At 43.4% G+C, this 19,956-nt stretch overlaps 2 protein-coding genes across 3 annotated transcripts; one reads left to right on the top strand and one right to left on the bottom strand.

Annotated features, from left to right (window-relative positions):
• Positions 1 to 1,811: 1,811 nt before the first annotated feature.
• LOC137884233 (MAU2 chromatid cohesion factor homolog) lies at positions 1,812 to 11,509 on the bottom strand. Of its 2 annotated transcripts, XM_068725961.1 has the most exons (18): positions 11,238 to 11,504; positions 10,806 to 10,889; positions 10,532 to 10,627; positions 10,181 to 10,275; positions 8,865 to 8,892; positions 8,590 to 8,745; positions 8,356 to 8,502; positions 7,382 to 7,472; positions 7,135 to 7,238; positions 6,895 to 6,972; positions 5,627 to 5,692; positions 5,429 to 5,512; positions 4,615 to 4,664; positions 4,401 to 4,478; positions 4,204 to 4,315; positions 3,223 to 3,313; positions 2,913 to 3,040; positions 1,812 to 2,544 (listed from the first exon to the last, which is right to left on the bottom strand). In XM_068725961.1, the coding sequence occupies exons 1-18, from the start codon at positions 11,469 to 11,471 to the stop codon at positions 2,470 to 2,472; spliced, it is 1,797 nt and encodes a 598-aa protein (XP_068582062.1). In that variant the 5' UTR covers positions 11,472 to 11,504; the 3' UTR covers positions 1,812 to 2,469. The 2 variants fall into 2 exon arrangements, with proteins under 2 accessions (XP_068582062.1, XP_068582061.1); XM_068725960.1 differs by lacking the exons at positions 1,812 to 2,544; positions 2,913 to 3,040; positions 3,223 to 3,313; ... (3 more) ...; positions 5,429 to 5,512; positions 5,627 to 5,692 and having other exon boundaries at positions 5,701 to 6,972; positions 11,238 to 11,509.
• Positions 11,510 to 12,189: 680 nt separating this feature from the next.
• LOC137884249 (mitochondrial coenzyme A transporter SLC25A42-like) lies at positions 12,190 to 18,959 on the top strand. Its single transcript, XM_068725979.1, has 8 exons — positions 12,190 to 12,504; positions 12,899 to 13,040; positions 14,559 to 14,670; positions 14,887 to 14,912; positions 16,449 to 16,615; positions 16,834 to 16,950; positions 17,143 to 17,294; positions 17,917 to 18,959. Exons 2-8 carry the CDS (start codon positions 12,954 to 12,956, stop codon positions 18,240 to 18,242), a joined length of 987 nt encoding a protein of 328 aa, XP_068582080.1. The 5' UTR covers positions 12,190 to 12,504; positions 12,899 to 12,953; the 3' UTR covers positions 18,243 to 18,959.
• Positions 18,960 to 19,956: the final 997 nt, after the last annotated feature.

Raw genomic sequence — 19,956 nt, 5'->3', positions numbered from 1 at the left:
TATATCAAATATAATCTGAATGTGCTTATGATACAGGATTGTATGGTTAGACTTTCTTTACGCTTGGATATTAAACAGTTGAATTGTTCTGCTTCGTACATGGGATGGCGGTTGAGTCAGAACAGAACCATTGGTGGATCTCTCTGCGACCCCAGAGGACCCTGTAGCAGCTCCAGGATCAATGGATACGACACACACACACACACACACACACAGTAGGTTTGCTGTAAAGAGTCCAGCGCTAAACTAGACTGAGAGCCACTAACCCGTCTCTGAGGTCCACTGCAGTCCTCTGGGTCTACCTGGTCAGTTTGCCCCTGAAGTACACTCAGACACACAGGCGCGTCATGTGACATCTCCAGACTACATAATGAGCTCACCATGCAGGGACACTTCTGGCTTGTGATCTGGTGCTGGTGTGGGAATTCCTGTGGTTATCCCCCCCTCTCCCCCCCTCTCCTATGTTTCCTGGCTAATTGCAGATCTGCTCAGGCCGCCTTGTTAATAATCACCTCTGAATTGCAGCGTATATCACCCGGCTTGTGGAGGTCGGGGTTTGAGCCGGGGGAGTGACGGTGCAGAAGATCAGTGAGTCCGTAGCTCCAACACTGTGGGCGCACAAGTCCTCGTCAGCTGGGATAACTCAACACTGGTTCCTAGTTAGTTAGTCAAGTGTAAAAGAGTGGAGACTTATTTTAAATGTTCCACAAACAGTGTTTTAAATATATATTTTTTTTCAATACAGAGATTTGAGTGAATCAAGCATCCCAAACACAATGAAGACAGTTCGAGAACTTCACTGTGAGCTTTTTTTACACGTTAAAAACTCTCGTTGAAAACCATCAACTCATCAACTTGGGTTGACTGATAATCATACAGTACGTGATTGTTGTGGCGGTGCCTTCAAGGCACGTCATGATTACGTAGCTCTCAAATGTTTCTTCTAGAAATGCTAGGTTGTGTTTGTAGCTAAAATTCATAAAGTGACATATACACACACACTTCATAATTTTGCCCTGAAATGAAGATGTGTGCACACTTTGTCTAGAAGAAAGGATGTTAACGGTACGACTGCAAGCATGTTGACTCTAGCACCACCTACAGGTAACTTAAGGAACATGATTACACCACTAACTCACTTTATTGCTTAAAAAAAAAAAGGTATGTAAATCAGAAAACTACAATTTGTTTCAATCATATTTTTATTGGAAAATTATTGAAAACAATGTAAGCATTAAAAACATAGGCATTGGATAGAATATGGCTAGTACTCAAGCTTAAACTGTGTCCTTACAGAGTGCCTTAAATACCAAGCATTGAGATTTCTACACAGGATAGCTAAAAATACACACTTTACTAAATCGCCTTTATAAAATGTCACTGTACAATAAAGGTTCAACGAGTGGCAAATCTATACAAACATACTGTAAAGAAACCTTTTAGTAGAACTATCAAGACAAATTAAAATATAACAAAATAAAATAAATTTGCTTCTTTTTTTTTTTTTTTGAATATCTGAAGATTACCGTAAGCTCCAAAAGTCTAAAACTGATTTGTAAAAATTAATACATCGGCAGGGAATTCATATATTATGGAAAAATACATCGGTCGTGTGGCAAACCTCGCAGCCACCAAACGATATAAAACTCACAAGTATTTAAACGTCGCTCTCCAGCGGAGAACTATCTCGGGGCCACAGGCGGACCGTCCCGGCACAACGTTCGCTGCCAATTTGTATCGTGACATTTTTTTTTCAACTGATTAATGTGTGAAAATATATTACAAGATGACTCTATTCTTTCGAATATGGATTTTGTGCAAAAAAAAAAAAAAAAAAAAAAAAACAACAACAATTTATTGTTACCAACCCAAAACTAGTGTACAGGGAGTCCTCATCAGTAACTTCCATGCATGAAAAAAAAACAAAAAAAAACAAACAGGATCCATACAAAAAAGGCAAGATGTAAAATATTTACCAACAGATACAAAAATATCAACATGAATAAATTAATTTCTTCTACATTTCTTTACTGCCCTCCCTCTCTTTATCTAGCCCCTCCTTTTTTTTTCCTTCCTCCAACAGATGGAAGAGAAACCTGGCAACCGTAGAGAAGGGTTCTATATATCCGAGGCGAAGAAGCCCTTTTATACGTCGCTGCGAGTCCTTCTCTACTCTCATCCAGAGTCAAGACCCCGCCCTGCATCCATGCCATCAGAAAGTGTGAAATACATGCACGACAGTAGTTGTAATTGCTTTACAACAATTAAAGAAGTGATAGACAATCAGGAAGCAATCTTGAGAAAACTAATAAAGTGAAGGCCTGAACTCTTGTGACCTGTTAAAAAAAAAAAAAAAAAATCCTCTCGAATCTCGGCTACAGCGGGTCCGATAGCAGGTTGCTAGGCGTCAATCTGTCGCTCGTGATAATGTACCGGCTTCCGACCGTAGGAGAGACCGACGGGGTTTTCTCATAGCAGGCTTGCGAGGCTGGTGGTCGGGCCGTTCTGGGCTTGGATCTGGACAGGAGGAGGGCCATCGGTCCACTGGAATAAAAGAAAAAAAAAAAACAGACAGGAAATAAATCTCAGCACCGCAAAAACGTAGATGCAGGAAATAGAAACAAGTGAAATGTAGGGCTGGGTAACGGAAAACGGTGCGTTCAGGCACAAACCGAATTATGAAATGAAAAAAAGAAGACCCGCCTTAAACTACAAGCGACATCAGATCCGTTTACAAACAGGCTCGGTAGTGAACACACTGATGGATTCTGGGTTTTTTTACCTTATTTTTCACTTTCGCAATTAACTAACAACTCTGTTTGCATCATGACATTTTTTGTGATTATCGGTATTAAAAAGTGCTAATGAAGAGCCATGACACGCTCAGAGCCACGCTAGTCCGCTTCACGTACACTGATGAGGTTATGCTCGGGGAGGCTGCAGGCGGCGATGTGGTCCTGCAGCAGCTGCTGGGAGAAGTTCTGGTGCATCTGGGCCGCTTCGTGGGCGTCCATGGTGTTCCCCAGGGCCTTGTTCAAGTCTGCAAGCACGGCATTCAGTCAGTCAAGCACAGCTTTGCTTTCTCAACAACGGAGAGTTCGTGCTTCAAATGTGACGGAAGAGTCCGGTATCAAAGAGGCCCGTGAAGCCCGTTCAATCAGTAGAAAAAAAATCGAACAACATAACTTATATCCTCGATAAGAGGAAAATGGAATTATGTACCTTTCAACAGCGCCGAAGACCAGAGCTGAACAGACATGTCGGGGATCTTGCTGGCCAGCTGCATGGCAGGTACCACCATGTTGTTGCTTTCCTGAAGAGAAAAAGAGAAACTTTTGTTTTAGAAATCAAGATGGACGGAAGCCACGAGACGACGACCCTCATGTATAAATAGCCCCCCCCCCCCCGTCACGGCGGCGGCCATTTTGACCTCTCATTGAAGGGTCACCGGTGTAAACAACAACATTAATTACGGCCCAGGTTTCCTGGTATTATATGCATGCTGGCTCACTGCAATGACTGTCAAACACTCAAACAGCATGATGAATTTGATTAATTACACCTGTGTGTTTACAATGCAATGACATGTCAAAATGGCCGCTATGCAAATGAGCCCATGTGGAGCGTTAAAAGGGCTTGTATGTGAAGGCCATCGCCTCAGACGGAGCGGTTCTGGATCACTCATGAGCAGAAAACCTGCCGCTTGTCCTCCCCAATTCATAATGTAAGCACAGAAAATATTAAATAATCCCCACACATTATTGATTTAAATTAGCTGCTGTAGAAAAAATGATATATTTTAGTATGAAAGTGGTATTCCATTGTTTCTAATTAAATTCTTTATATTAAATGAGTACATTTGTAAATAAAGTATCTCAGTGTTTCTCTGTCAGTCGATTTTGGATCTATATCTAGTGGCTTCATAGACATTATTTCTGCGTTGTCATCTTACATGAGCACAAAAACGGAAGAGTTCATCTCCAGACGAGTCAGCTGACCAATAACTAATAATCAGAACGCGACAATAACTAAAGGTCTGTGGCTAAAGAACGAGCTGATGGACGCTCGTATCTGGACTCACCATCAGACCATCATTAAAGTTAAATTAAGGTTTATTGTAGGAGCTAATAAGGAAGGATACGAGGCATGGATTCATGGACCAGGTTCTGGTCTGGTGACCTGTCATGTGCTCATTGGTCTTACTCTGTGGTTGCCCAGAACGTAGAAGATGTGTCCTAACAGAACCAGGGAGCAGGCGGTCAGTCTGTTCAGATCCTCAGCATTAGACATCTTCAGGGTTTCCCTCAGGAAGCGTCTGCAGGACAACAAGATGTACATTCATACAAATATGTCCAGACGCGGCATTTAGGTTGCATTCAGCCACGTAGAATCCGACATACTTGGCCTCGTTGTAGCGTCCTTGAAAGAAGGACAGGAGTCCTCTGATGTAGAAGGCTGCAGCGCGGAGGCAGTGAGAGCTGAATCCCAAAAACAAAAAAAAAGACACCGGTTGTGTATTTAATCATCTGAAGCAGTTTCGACTAAATGCATTGTGCCGTGTCATATACAAGCATATACGCAATCTGTAAAAAAAAAAACCTTGTGCCCTCTTACCTTACTGGGAAGTTATGGTCTGGGTTTATTCTCTCTAGGAGGCTGTACAACTGAAGAAGAAGAAGAGAAACAGGAAATACATGTAAAGGTACGGTTTGTGTTCACACAGATACACCAAGAGGAGTAAACATGACGATGCTGCAGTTTAATGCGTGTTCATGGTTCCGATCAATAACTTATTATGAGCATTATTAGACTTTAAAATCGACCACATGTGGTAAATAATGATACAGAAAAGGCGGGAAAAAAAGTCCCTTAAAACATCAGGGAGAGACGGACTCCTTTTAATGGAGTTAATGCACTGATGAAGTACAATGAATCGGACACAAACAGCAGTTTTAACAGCTTGTGTAGGCCGATACACGGCCTCATACAGATCAATTATAAGAACAGATTTCCCAATTAAGCGGACGTCGTTTAGCGTATGAAATCATGTTAAAAATCACATCCATCTGTGGTTGTTTATCTGCTTTCACACCACAAACAAACAGCCACCTGGTCCTCTTGGAAACTGACCCAGACCAACCTTTTCAGGCGGTCCGGATCGGTTGTTGGAATAATAAAATAATAAATAGAATAAAATAAAATAACTATAATCCACTGACTAGAGAAGATCGCTTCACAGTATTGTGCTGAGTAGGACATTTTAGGAGGTGAAGAATTGACTCACCAGCGCTCTCTGGTGGACAAACTACATAATGTCAAAACAGTTTCTACATCACAAACACGCCATCATGAATACGAACCACTTCTTTCTAGAAGTCGCGGTACATTGTTGTAGTTTAAAGAAGTGACCCGTTATTACTTCACTGACCTCCTGGTGTCGGTTCCCTTCCCTTATGTAGACACTGGCCAAGTTGGTCACGATGTATGTCCACAGTTCCTGGTGTGTGGTGAGCTGAAAGACAACGACATCTTTGAGATGAGACGAGAGAGAGAGAGACCGCAGAGCAGAGTAGAGGGAGAGAGAGAGAAGAAGTGAGGCGGGTAAACGACTGACGGAGAGACTCACCCGCAACGCCGTGGTGAACTGTGCCTCCGCGTTATCCATACAGTTCACCGAGATACAGTACAGACCCTGAGACGTGACGAGAGGAACAGGTCGACCGTTAGGATAAAGTAGCATTCCTTCTGAAGTAACAGAGAGCTTTAGGAACGTAGAACCGCTGATTCGTTCTCAGGGACGTCCAAAAAGTTAATACACACACACACACACACACACACACACACACACACACACACACACACACACCTACAGTTAAATCTAAATCTATCCATCTAATAAAATGGTTTTAATAAAAATAATATTACAACATCCCGTACCTACTTTCATTATTTGCATGTCTACTGTAAAATCTATGGGATTCTTTAAAAATTTGATTTTTTTTAAGGTGACAGTATTTTAAATGAGAAGAGCTATTTTTTTTAACTAGAAATCCTCAAATATAAAAACCTTTTTATTTTAATAAAGAAAAAAACAAAAAAAAACACAAACACACACACACACAAACACACACACACACACACACACACACACACACAGAGACAGAGACAGAGAGAGAGAGACACACACACACACACACACACAGGTAGGTAGGTAGGTAGAGAGGTAGGTAGGTAGGTAGGTAGAGAGGTAGGTAGGTAGAGAGGTAGGTAGAAAGGTAGGTAGGTAGGTAGGTAGGTAGGTAGAGAGGTAGAGAGGTAGGTAGATAGGTAGAGAGGTAGGTAGGTAGGTAGGTAGAGAGGTAGGTAGGTAGAGAGGTAGGTAGAGAGGTAGGTAGGTAGAGAGGTAGGTAGAAAGGTAGGTAGGTAGAAAGGTAGGTAGGTAGAGAGGTAGGTAGGTAGGTAGAGAGGTAGGTAGGTAGAGAGGTAGGTAGGTAGAGAGGTAGGTAGGTAGAGAGGCAGGTAGGTAGGTAGGTAGGTAGGTAGGTAGGTAGGTAGGTAGGTAGGTAGGTAGGTAGGTAGAGAGGTAGGTAGGTAGAGAGGTAGGTAGAGAGGTAGGTAGGTAGAGAGGTAGGTAGGTAGGTAGAGAGGTAGGTAGAGAGGTAGGTAGGTAGGTAGAGAGGTAGGTAGGTAGGTAGGTAGGTAGAGAGGTAGGTAGGTAGGTAGAGAGGTAGGTAGAGAGGTAGGTAGGTAGGTAGAGAGGTAGGTAGGTAGGTAGGTAGGTAGAGAGGTAGAGAGGTAGGTAGGTAGAGAGGTAGGGAGGTAGGTAGAGAGGTAGGTAGAGAGGTAGGGAGGTAGGTAGAGAGGTAGGTAGGTAGGTAGGTTGTGGATACTCACTAATAGCGTGTGGAGCTGAGCAGCGTGGTTGGTGAATAACCTGGGCGACTGTTGGCACAGCTGACACACCTGTGAGATCTGGACGGACAGAACACAACGTTCACTTTCACATCCTCATTCGAAGCGCTCGCTTTTTTTTCGTGCGACATGCTACAAAATAAAAGCTGCTGGACTGCATTTTTTTTTTTTTTTTTTTTCTCCACACCGCCACGTATCGGGAACAGGACAGAAACAATGTACCTCTTGTAATGCGGTGGCCTTGTGGCCCGTGACGAGCCTACACATGATGATGTGCTCCAGTAGAATGACTTGAAAGGTAGAGAGGATGGGGCTGCAGTCCAACACTGACACATGGAGATACACATTTAAAATCATACACAAACAAGTGGCGGAAAAATGACTTCTTTTTTTTTTTTTTACAGTTTAAATAGGCACAGTTCCCTTTAGTTTAAATCTGTTGTAGAGAGCAACACGTTGGGTGACTCACTTTTTAGTTTCTCTAGTTGCATAAGAGCCTTATCTGTGTACTTCTGAGCTTTCTCCAGGTAGCCCGCTTGCATGGAGTGCATGACCGTCACCTGGAGAATGACAAGGAGGAGACATTAAGCAACGTGGACCGATTCCCAAAAACGACGCGCGCGTTGTGTTAACCTATGCAGACGGACAACGACGGACAACAACAACAACAACAACAACAACTGCGTCACTGCTGCGATGGCGTCATTGATTTTCTTTTAATTACAGAAGTTATCAGATGCACCTTAAAAGCGACCTAAACGAATAACAACACTCCATCAAGACGGCCTGTTGTCTTTTTATCCTCCATATTCAGACTGCACTAATTCTTATTGTGGTAAGTGAGGTTTATTTAACGGTGTGCATCACTTTAGGAGAATAAAAGCACTAATATAATAGAAGACCAACAAAGGAAGTGTTAAATAACTTCAGTTGCATCACCAGGAAGTGTTTTCTGTAAATGTGTTGATGTTGTATGGTGGCTGCTTGACTGCACAACCTAAAATCACTTTAACTAAAAAAATTTAAAAATAACCAGATTGCAATTTCTTGGTTGATTCCAATTTATTAAAATTTGACCAGCCGATTTGGATTTTCTCTATTTCTAAGAAAAAACATCTTTTCTATTATGTAAAACTGAGAATCATGTGTGTTTATAATAAAACGTTGTCTATTAAATAACTCACAAGCTACCAGACCGGCTTGTTATCAAACCCTTGTTTTTTTTAAAGGACAGCTTATTTTGGGCTTGCAGGTGTTAGAAATTGCAAGTTTTATCTCTTCTTCACTCCCACTGAAGAACTTCCATACAGGCGACATGTTGTTGACGCAGGCTGTGCCCACCGTATCTCAGAGTGGTGCAGCACACACGTCCAGAAGGTGGGGGGGGGGGGAAGTCGGAGTGTTAAGTTGGGAGGATACAAAGAAAAGAGAAGTGGCATTTACCAAATAGACGAGGACACACATGTGCTCCTTGGGCAGCCAGTGGAAGAGGTCCGCCGGGTTGCTGGGCAGAATCTCGTCGTCGTGGAGTGTAGAAATGGTCTGGATGCACTGCTGCAGCTGCTTCAGACACGGCTTCACGCTCTTCACCTGGAGAGACACGAACACAACCGTGGTGTCATTTGAACCCTTATAAGAACAAAGTCCGTCCCACGTTATCGGGACTGCTTGTCCTACCTGTCCGGCATCCAGGTAGTGTGTGACCTGCAGGACCAGGAAGAAGACCCTCAGGGACTCCTTCTGGATCGGGTTTCCCTGCCAGTTTTCTACAATAGTGCCGCACAGCGTGAGCAGAGGATGCACCTCCCCGAGCTTCCTCTCCATCAGCAGTAACTATGAAGAAAAAGAAGAAGAGAAAACACCACAATTAGAACCTATCCGTGTTTATACTGTCATGGTGTAACAGCACAAATAGCATTAAAAAAAAATGTTAAGTAGAGCAGGTGACTCACCATTCCTTTACTGAGGAGAAACAGTGCCCTAAAAAAAAAAAAAAAAAAAAAAAAGCAAAAACACAAAGTCAGCGTTTTCACCAGTCACAATCAATCAAATCAATGATGGGGTGACCGTGGATAAGTGGAGAGCAGGGCCGCCTTTCAATCGGAGGGTCGGCGGTTCGATCCCCGGCTCCTGCTCCACTAGTCTCATGTCAATGTGTCCTTGAGCAAGACGCTTAACCCTAAAATGTCTCCCGTAGCTGCGTCTACGGTGTGTAGATAGATACTGAATTGTAAGTCGCTTTGGATAAAAAGCGACTGCTAAAATGACCGTAATGTAATGAATATTTCATATTTTTGTAGTTGTTTTGGGAGCAAAGAACTCTTCCAGCGTTGAGGCGCGTTAAAGTGTACTCAGAACCGGTTGAACCGCGTCGATGCGTAAGTGAAGGGTGCCATTATCTCGACACTTTAATCTTCGATGAAGATGAGTAATAAAAGAAGTTATTTCCTTTGAAATGGTGCCCAGTGATTCGACAGGTGAAAAAAAAAAAAAAAAAAAAAGTGTCAAACGCCGCAGGGCAGTGAATCAGTCAGGGTGTAGCAATAGAGACAAATTACTCATACGTGTCCTTCCTCTATAAATATTTTGCTTTTGTGCGACTGGAATACCCTGCGTGAACAAAATGTTCCAACGCTTCCAATTAATACTCTTGAAGGTGTCTCTATTCAGTCCTTTGTCAAATGCAACACACTGGGTTTTGTGTGTCCCTGTTTTCCATGCCATCGAGATAAGACGTTTTTTTTTTTTATTCTGTCGGTACTATTTATTCACAGGTTTGTCACTGGATCACTCATCCCTGTGATACGTCTCTAATTCTAACTTCAGGACCCATCGTTGACCCGTATAACACATAGTAGGAGGGTTACCCCTCACTTTGAGTAGGTTACAACGCTGTAACATGTTAATCTACAAGATTATTTAAAAAAAAAAAAAATTAAAAAAATCATATTCTTAATCTCAGGTCGCACGAATGGCTGCAGTTTTTGGTGTTATTTGACACCGTCTCGGCTAGGACTCGCTTATAATAAGAGGTATTAAATCTCAATAGGACTTCCTCGTTAAGTAAATGTCAGCTGCTAACCACTAAAAGCTGTGTGTGTGTGTGTGTGTGTGTGTGTGTGTGTGTGTGTGTGTGTGTGTGTGTGTGTATATATATGTATATATATATATATATATATATATATATATATATATATATATATATATATATATATATATATATATATATATATATATGCAGTGAACTGGAGGATTGTGGGACATTTACCTGGTATATTCTGAGCCAACCACTCGGGCGTACTCGGCTCCGACCCCCAGCAGGTCACATGCTGACACCAAGTCTTTCTCCAGTGTATGAAGTTGCTGAAAGAAGCAATAACAACATTCCTGTCTTTTTTTGTTTGTTTGTTTGTTTGTTGCTATTTGGTCACAAAGGCTTGTTCTCTTGCAACAAAACAAAAAAAGTACAAGTGTGAGCAAAACAGCACAGGGGGACATAAGCACTCTGTTGCACATGCGTTGTCATTTTCAACTGAAACAATGTTGGACCTGCGCCTGAAAATGACTTTGTTGAGTGCAACAATGTGACCCCTGTTCACGCCGTCGCTCCGACACGTACCGCCAACTGGAACAACAACCTGCAGTGCCAGTACGGGGTTTGTTGTGAGATCTGGATGGCCTTGCGCAGGAGCGGTTTTGCAGAGTCCACCAAATTCTAGAAAAATTGATTCAAAAATGATCAATAGCCAATAATCAAAAAAAAAAAATCAAAAAAATAACTATGCATACCCTATCCTGCACGTAGCATCATACTACAATGTCACATTTTCCACGTCGTGGTAAGAAGGGATGAATGTACGTTACTTCAAATGTGACCAGAAATGTAATTTTACCTGTTGGCAGAAGAGTTCTGACAAAATGCTGGCGGCTTCAAATTTGACATCTTCGAACTGAGGGACTTGTTGAGATATAAACCACTGCAAAAAAAAACAAGAGGTACCAAACGTTAGCGGCGTCATGTTGTCGGTGTTTCGCTATCTTTATGAACCAATAATAATAATAATAATAATAATAATAATCCCCATACAGCGGATTATTTTAGCTAACATCAGTGAAAGGACGGAAGCGGCCGGCCCGGGACGAATATTTCACCCCAAAAAACACTTAAGAAATCTAAAATTTTAACTTCTTCACACATTTAACCTTCCTGAATTAACGGCTACGTAAAGATTTCCGCCGTTCTCTGTGTTTTGCTGCCCGCGGCCTACACCCCGTCCCCCTTCTCCGCCGCATCCCCGCTCTTTCCTGAATCGAACGTCCCTCACCGCTTTCTCCAGGTGGCTGCGGGCCAGCTCGCTGTTCTTGGTGTGGTGGTAGAGGACCGAGCCCAGCTGAAGATGTGTCCGGGCCTCGATCCTCTGCGGCGGCTTGAACTGAAACACCGCCTGTAGACAGTGCACACATAGTCGGATTTTGGGCGGACTGGAGGTTCGGAAATGCTCCGCAAAGCCGAGAAGGGCGAGGTACCAGCGCTCCGGGGCCTCAACGTTTGACGCCATTTTCCCCGACAACAACAAGTTTTTCAGCGCTATGGCCAGACTCCCGGGTTGCCAGTTTCCGTCACGTAGCACCCACAACCAGAGTGTTTAAACCCCCTAATCCATCTCTTTTTAGTTAACATTTAATTTAATACTTTCTACCTGTATATTTACAAAACATAAAAATAAAAACACAATGTACAAGTGATCAAAATTCCTCAAGGGCTGAAATTTGGTTATAATACACTGGTGCTTTGAATAATTTCTATTTTGTGGGACATGCTGCTCTTACTTCATTCTGTTTGATAGATAAATATAGGATTTTTCACTTTCATATACATCAGTCACAAGATATTTTTGAGTGCAAAACCTACAATACACGTATGCTGAATCTCAACTAACTATATGGAATATGTTAACATTAAAAGTACTTTTTAAATGTTCATGTCCAGTCAGTAAATCAAAACCTCTGAAATTGATAATTCTTGAAACTAATCATAAGGTTAACTGATTAGTCATAACCATGTAATATTGACTTAGTTGTTTGAGTTGAAATTGCTCCTAAACTCAAAATATTTGGCAACAGCATCGACTGAACAGAGTTTAACTTAGATATGAGCAAAACTGGCAACCCAATGTTTTAGATGAACTCGCGAGATTTCATCCGACCAACGGGATTCGCTCATGGGTTTTGTAGTCCAAAACACTGCCCCAGTTCTTTTTTTTTTAAGACCTTTGAAAAGCCCAAATAATCTTGTGCGCAGAACCAGGCAGCGGGAGGAATTCCTCGCAGCTCTTCGTCTATGAATAGACAACACAGTCCGCCGCAGCTCGACACCTGTCTTTAACAATCTTCTTCACATACGTGGAGGGGAGGGAGGGAGGGGGGGGGACGAAAACAAGACGTGCAGGCGGAACGCGCAAGTTAGTAAGTGCGACTAGTCCGAGCAGCCCAGCTCTCCAGCGAGCAAACAAGAAAAATGTGTGCAAGAATCTGCAGGGGCAGAGTGGCGTCAGACTTGTAAACACGGGGTCCTTTTAAACACAAGCGAAGGTAACTAAATGCGGCATGTAGTCCTCAATGCATGTCTACATTTAACTGCAATAGCGATGCATTGTGCCTGTTTGTTTGTTCGTTCTTTGATTAACTCTGATTCGCAGTTGTATTTACTTCAGGTGTGGTCACGTTGTTCTTTTTTTTTCTTCTTTTTTTTATATCAGCGCCCAGGATAATCTGCAACATTGTTGATCGATACATGTAGACGGTTTGTTTGTTTTACGTGCTGGGTTGTAATCGGATTGAACAGCAGAGCTTGTGAAATGCAGCACCCTGTTTACGAGCCAGGCTGTTGTGTTTAACTGAGGCAGTGCGTCATGGCGGATTGTTGTTCCGTCTTTTCTTTTTTCTTTTTTAACTGATCCTCCCTATTTATTTCATTCCTCCTCAGTGGGCTTTTTCTTAACCGAGTGTCCGACCGCCTTGGTAATCCGTGAAGGGCACACATGGCCCCCCGTGTGAGCGACCATCAGAGCCCCCTGCCAGTGTCCGAGGCCACCGGGCTGGCTCTGCCCCCCTCCAGCCAAGCAGAAGTGAGTTGAGAGTCGTTTCTCTTCATACTCATGACAACCATCCATGACATATTAGAGCAGCTGGTTGATATATGGGACGGTATGAACTACAGTATCCTTGACCTTGTTTACAAGCTTTGTAAATCGTAAGTGTTGTACTTTTAGGCGGTGTGCACGTTGTAACGTTTAAAAAGAACACAAACAAGGGCTGCAACTAAAGAATCAGTGTTTCTCAAAAATCCTAGATGAAGACCTGGAATGTCATCAGAGGAGGAAAAAAAAAAAAGATTTAAGAAGTTTGAATCAGAGAATTTTATTTTTTTCTTTAAAAAAAAATACACAAAAAGATTGAAGTGATGATCAAAAAAGTTGGCAATTTATTTCTAAGTTGAAAACTAATCGATTAATCGTCGCAGATCGAAACACAAATCCCCTTTTTTTTTTTAAAAGGCACCATTTGTTTTAATTGTTCCATTGTTCTATTGTGATGCGATTTCTCCCCCACAACCAAACCAACCTGTGTAACTCTCGGGCTCTTATCATTGTAATGGAGCCGGCGTGACGTAGAGACGTTCCTGGTTCTCTGTCACAACACTCGACTCAACCGGTGCGTCGCCGGGATTAGCCGGGCGGTGTGACAGCTGATCTAAGCCTGGCCTCGGTTTACAAAGCGACACCGTCGGCAGTATTGAATAAAGACAATCATTACAGTCATTACAGATGTTTACAGTAGTAGTCACATGGTTAGGGTGTGTCAGTATACAAGACAATATTCATAATGTTTTTTCTTTTTCTTTTTTTTAAATAAAAAGACACAAATATATCAAATAATACAACTTTTTCCATTATAAAACGTCTGATAAAGTTGGCAGCAATTGACCTCAGACCACCTTTGTAGCTGTAAGTTTATTGATTATATTAGAATCAGACTTTATTAAGTACATTTTCACATACTACATAATACTTTAACGCCATTATTTTGCATCTCTTTTGATATATATGACAAGCTATAATATTTAAAACCTTCTTAAAACGTCTAGATGGCTGAAATCCAAAAAACGGTGTCATCCCTCCCTGTGGTTGAAGTTGTGAAATGTGTTTGTTTAATCGTGCCAAATGCTCTTCTTATCAGTCGCTCTGATTTTCTTTATTGGGTTCAACTGTCCATTCCAGCAGAAGAAGTTTACACAGGCCGCTCTGCTTCAGCGGAGCGTCGGTGGGCGTTATCTCTCGTGCTTCTGTCAAAACAGCCGAGTCACTCCGGCTCTAATCCACGTGCAGATTTTACTGTGTCAGTGACTTTACTGAGTGATGCACACAGGAGTGTTTGGGCTGATAAGCATATGACGTCCCTGATAAATGTTTGTGAGGATAAAAGAGCCACCGAATGATAAGATAAATGATTAAACTGCCTGTCTTTGTCCACAGCAACCAGCGTCAGCCCGTGACGATATCAGTGTTTTTGCTATTAGTTGTTACTAGTGTTACAATGTGACAACAATGTCTTCTAAAACAATGGCATGCTGTGTGTCCAAACAGGACTTGAGGCCCAGATGGACGGTGCTGGACTCCCTGCTGTGTGGGGCATTCGCTGGAGCAATAGCCAAGACGGTCATAGCGCCTCTGGATCGGACCAAGATCATTTTCCAAGGCAAGAGCAACACTCCATACACGCAAAGATCTCTTTCCAAATGTAGAATCTAGTGCCGAAAACAACAGGCTACTGTGCACAGATCACGCAACCACTGTGTTTCTGTTTTCACTGACTGTTGTAAGTGTTCTGAACTCATTGCTAATCCTCTTAGTAGATGGTTAGCCTGTGTGTTCTTTAACCCTGAGCCTCACTGTGTTTCTTGTTGCTCCACAGTGTCCACCAACAGATTCTCAGCTAAGGTGAGTTCAGCAAATCAGTCAGCGATGAATTCTAATATGTAGCTACACTGGCGGGACAGAGTTGAAAGGCGTAATGTGTTAATGCTGGAAATGAATCTGTGACAATTTAGATAGTTGATTTATTAAGTATAAATAAAAAAAAAACACTCATTTGGTGGTTACAGATTCCAATATGAGTATTTCTTCATTTCATACGATTCTAAATTATGGCTGCACAATTAATGGAGGTACAATGTTTTATTAAAGGGGTAAGATTCGAGATTGTGAGCGTTTCGATTGCCTCTTGATGGCTCTCAACATGTTCGCCCGTGAGCCAGCGGCCCATAGCTAACGGTGCAAACAGCGCAGTGAGAACAACGCAGTGCTAAACAGCGCAGTGCTAACAGCAAAGTTCTAACAGCGCAGTGCTAACAGCAAAGTTCTAACAGCAAAGTTCTAACAGCGCAGTTCTAACAGCAAAGTTCTAACAGCAAAGTTCTAACAGCGCAGTTCTAACAGCAAAGTTCTAACAGCGCAGTGCTAACAGCAAAGTTCTAACAGCGCAGTGCTAACAGCAAAGTTCTAACAGCGCAGTGCTAACAGCAAAGTTCTAACAGCGCAGTTCTAACAGCGCAGTGCTAAACAGCGCAGTGCTAACAGCGCAGGGCTAAACAGCGCATTGAGAACAGTGGTGAAAATGCAGACAGAGCTAACAGTTTACCTGAGGGGAACCCGTCGGGTCATGGTGTCGTTATCGGCAGTAATCATCGTATTAGAGTTCTGCAGAGCGACGGCCGTTAGCTAGCCAGTGGGGCACGCTCACATGCACTAATATTCACTAAAAGCACGTGCGAGCGATCCGGCTGAAAAAGAGAAGCTTCATTCTCTACTCGGGTAGACATTACTCCACTATATCTTTACATAGACAATAGTTATTTGCTGCTTTATTAATGTTCAGAATATTAAATACAGCCCGTAAAAAGACCATAAATGTGTCAAAACTCCATTTTACATTAAACATTGTGGAGCTGCAGGGATGTCGTGGCCCACACAGACTTAAAGAAAACATCTTTGTTTGGTACAGATCCCTCCAAAGATCACACCACAATCTATGTTTTCAATGAAGAGGAGAATAATATAGTAACAATTATCATTCTCTCTATTATTGCAAGTCATATCGCAATTTCAAAATTGTTCAGCCTTATTCTAAATTAAGTAGTTGTGTGTTTTTGTGACTGAGAAAACAAACAAAACAGACAAAATCAGTCACGTTTGGCACTTATTAAGATGGGCAATGTTTCTCTTCTTGATATTTTTTATATTGAATTATTAAATGAATCAAAACAAGTATCAAAAACAACCCGAGTTGGAGCTTATATGGTAGATCTTTGCTCTCGTATTACTTTATAAGCCTTTATGTCACCAGCCACACGCATTAACTCCTAACAACTCCAGCTCATTGTGCACTTTGACCACATCGCGATTATCACGTTAGATTATTAGACGTAGACGACATGAAGCCTCTGCTCCTAACCCACCGTGTCCCGTCACCACCAGGAGGCCTTCAGGCTCATCTACTGCTCCTACATGAAGGACGGGCTGCTCAGCCTGTGGAGGGGGAACTCTGCCACCATGATGAGGGTCATGCCCTACGCTGCCATCCAGTTCTGCTCTCATGACCAGTACAAAAAACTACTGGGGGGTTACTACGGCTACCAGGGGAAGTGAGTAGAGCATCTGTCGCCGAGTAGCAGGGATTTTATTTATGTATTTTAAGATAAAACATCATGGATAAGTTGTTAGCCATGCTAGCGGCGTAATAATGTTTGTTATCAACATGGTATTACTGTCGGTTTTAGCATGTTAGCATGGCTGTAGGCTCTTAATCTTTTTTTTATTTTATTATTATATTTACTACAGATTATTGTGTTGTTTGTTTCAGAGCTCTGCCTCCTTTCCAACGCTTCCTGGCTGGCTCTCTGGCCGGCACCACCGCTTCAATGCTCACCTATCCTCTGGACATGGTGCGAGCCAGGATGGCCGTCACAGCCAGAGAAATGTAAGCACCCGTCCCCCGTTTAAGAGTCCCATAACACCCGGTACCGAGGGGTCCCTCTCTTGTGTGTATTGGTCCCATTGTTTCCTTCCCACGACAGTAAAATGGTCTAAAATGTCATCTAATTGCTCTCATGAAGGTCAAATGTGGCGGTTTGGTAAACGATGTCTCGCCTGCTGCTTTCTCTTGGGACAGGTACAGCAACATCATGCACGTCTTTGTGCGGATCTCCCAGGAGGAGGGCGTCAGGACCCTTTACAGAGGCTTCACTCCCACTATCATGGGTGTCATCCCATATGCAGGGATCACATTCTTCACATATGAGACCCTCAAGAAGCTGCACGCGGGTACCCATCAGTTTTTTGCTTCTCTTTTAAAGGGACAGTGTGGGGGGGGGGGGGGGGGGGGGGGGGATTTAGTGGCAATCTAGTGTGACAAGTTGGACAATATGCACTTTAAAAGTTAAAGAATCCCCCTTTTTCAGGGGGCGGGACACCAGCAGTGCGGTTGCAGATTGCAATCAACTGAATGCCTCTCCGCTAACCCCTTCCTAATGCAAAACGGTGGTAAAGCCGTGGTTTCCATCAGCGCTAACGTTGCATAACACTACTTCAGCAGCAACAGAAATCAGGCGGTTACAACAGTGTTGCACTCTGCTTCTCGCGTTACCGAAGTTTCACAAGCGCGTCGGAGAACTACGGTGGCCTTCGGGTCACGTTGAAAACACTTGACGGCCTCCTCTAGAGTCAGCGTTCGGTTTTGTGTCCGTTCTGGGCTACTGTAGAAACATGGCCGCGCTGAACCGGCCCCTCTTATGTAGATAAGAAGAGCTCATTCTGAGATAACACGAAAATGTAACAATTCTTAGTTTCAGGTGATTAGACACTGGATTTGAAGAATGAAAAATGTGTCGTTCAGATGTTGAACTCTTTCTTCCTTTTGTGTTTTTTCTCCCCCCCTCTGCTCTAGAAAAAACAAAGCGACCCCAGCCGTACCCCCTCGAGCGCCTGGCCTTTGGGGCCTGCGCAGGCCTCATTGGACAGTCCGCCTCGTACCCTCTGGACGTGGTGCGCCGGCGCATGCAGACGGCCGGTGTCACCGGCTGGTCGTACGGCACAATTCTGGGGACCATGCGTGAGATCGTAGCGCAGGAGGGAGTCGTGCGCGGACTCTACAAAGGCCTGAGCATGAACTGGATTAAAGGGCCCATCGCCGTGGGGATCAGCCTCAGCACGTTTGACATCACGCACAGCCTTCTGCTCAAACTGCATCAGATGGGCTACTTCGCCCACTGAGTCATTTTGTGGGCAAGAAAAAGCAAAAATTCACAGACTTGACGTGAGGGAGGTGGTTAACCCCGTCACGCGGCAGCAATGAGGGGCCCGTCCGGCTGCATGCTCCTTGTTCCCTTCAGACCGGAGGACCGGAGATCCGTCGCGCACAGAGAAACGCAGTTTCTCACGCTTACGTAAACGCACAGTCGGGATTCACCGACGGAGAAGGAGGCCGGGGAAAAAAAAAAAAAAAAGTGTCTTTAAATCGTTGTTCACGCAATCACGACTTTGTTTTTGGAATCACGTCGTTAGCGGCGAAAGTGATGAACGGAGCTTTGTTCTGGATGGACAGCGTGGAGCACTGATGAGATAATCCTTGCACTTTACTAGACCTCCAAGAGAGAACTTGTACATTGAGTTTTATTGCTTTTAATTTGGTGGGAAATCTTTATTTTCATTTGAATCAAGTCGCTTTGTTTTCCTTTTTGATCATTTGAAATTAGCCTGATAATGCAAAGGGTATGATGGTTTTGTAATGAAAGGGGCGATTTATGCAATACGTTTTGTTTTCATCTCCGGCTGTACGACGGAGCGGTTTGATTGTAGGAGGGTGATCATGTCAGCAGGACTGCACAGTTTCACTGTCCGTCCCGCAGCGAGGAGGCGTCGTGTCGTATTAATATGTCTAATAAATGTGCTCAAATCAAATATATGAGAAATAAATCTATATACACAACAGTTTGTCTTATGTGCGTATTATTAAGATGTCATCTTTGTACTGTGTGTCCACATTGTTCAGACGCCATCGTGGCTTTAAGGAGTTAAGGCAAAAGCACTTATATCAATTATACGTTTCAAATACAGTATTTCCTCTCAGAGCTGTGAGGTCATGTGGACTGGGTCGCGACCGAAAGAATTAGATCGCGGGTACAAGCGGCCGAAATGGGTTTCCTCAGGAGGCTGGCTGGCGTCTCCCTTAGAGATAGGGTGAGAAGTCCGGTCATCCGTGAGGGACTCGGAGTAGAGCCGCTGCTCCTTTTGTGTGGAAAGGAGCCAGTCGAGGTGGTTTCGGGCGTCTGGTGAGGATGCCACCCGGGCGCCTCCCTAGGGAGGTGTTCCAGGCACGACCGGCTGGGAGGAGACCCCCGAGGGAGGCCCGGGACCAGGTGGAGGGACTATATCTCCAAACTGGTCCTGGGACCGCCTCGGGATCCCCCCCCCAGTCAGAGCTGAGCTGATGTGGCACCGGGAAAGGGAAGTTTGGGGTCCCCCTGCTGGAGCTGTTGCCCCCGTGACCCGATCCCGGATAAGAGGTCGAAGATGAGATGAGATGAGATGATGAGCTGTGAGCAATGAGTGCTTTTGTCCACTTGAGGGCGTCCTGTGATAAGCAAAGCTAATCACACATCAGCGACATTAAAGACTTCTCTTAGTTTAGGACAGGAATGGTTACAATAGTCTTTTACTGAAAACACAGAGATCTTCAATTTGTAATGTTACGATCACTGACTTCTTTCTCCATTGTCACATGGTCTTAATTACATAACCATTATATCAACGACGGGTTTTGTTTTTTACTTATTTCCCTTAAAGACGGTGATATTTAAGATAAACTTAAACTATTTATAAATGACGATATCTAATATCTAATACATAATGTAAAATCACACACAAATACTGTATAATTTGATGAATCACACCTGACCCACGTGTGTGTGTGTGTGTGTGTGTGTGT

This window comes from Cebidichthys violaceus, unplaced genomic scaffold (genome assembly GCF_023349555.1).
Source record: "Cebidichthys violaceus isolate CVI_PGR_0920_01 unplaced genomic scaffold, fCebVio1.0.p SCAF_37, whole genome shotgun sequence".
Lineage (NCBI taxonomy): Eukaryota > Metazoa > Chordata > Actinopteri > Perciformes > Stichaeidae > Cebidichthys > Cebidichthys violaceus.
Note: the sequence above shows the minus strand (reverse complement) of the source record. Positions and strands in the feature narration are given on the sequence as shown.

Excerpts from the sequence above, each read along its gene's own strand:
- LOC137884233 (XM_068725960.1), bottom strand. The coding sequence starts at position 11,471 with ATGGCGTCAAACGTTGAGGCCCCGGAGCGCTGGTACCTCGCCCTTCTC. Across the intron at positions 8,746-8,864 it reads TTCTCCTCAGTAAAGGAATG|TTACTGCTGATGGAGAGGAA; the intron begins GTGAGTCACCTG and ends TTTTCTTCATAG. Across the intron at positions 8,503-8,589 it reads ACTACCTGGATGCCGGACAG|GTGAAGAGCGTGAAGCCGTG; the intron begins GTAGGACAAGCA and ends GTGTCTCTCCAG.
- LOC137884249 (XM_068725979.1), top strand. The coding sequence starts at position 12,954 with ATGGCCCCCCGTGTGAGCGACCATCAGAGCCCCCTGCCAGTGTCCGAG. Across the intron at positions 14,671-14,886 it reads GACCAAGATCATTTTCCAAG|TGTCCACCAACAGATTCTCA; the intron begins GCAAGAGCAACA and ends GTTGCTCCACAG. Across the intron at positions 16,951-17,142 it reads GCCGTCACAGCCAGAGAAAT|GTACAGCAACATCATGCACG; the intron begins GTAAGCACCCGT and ends CTCTTGGGACAG.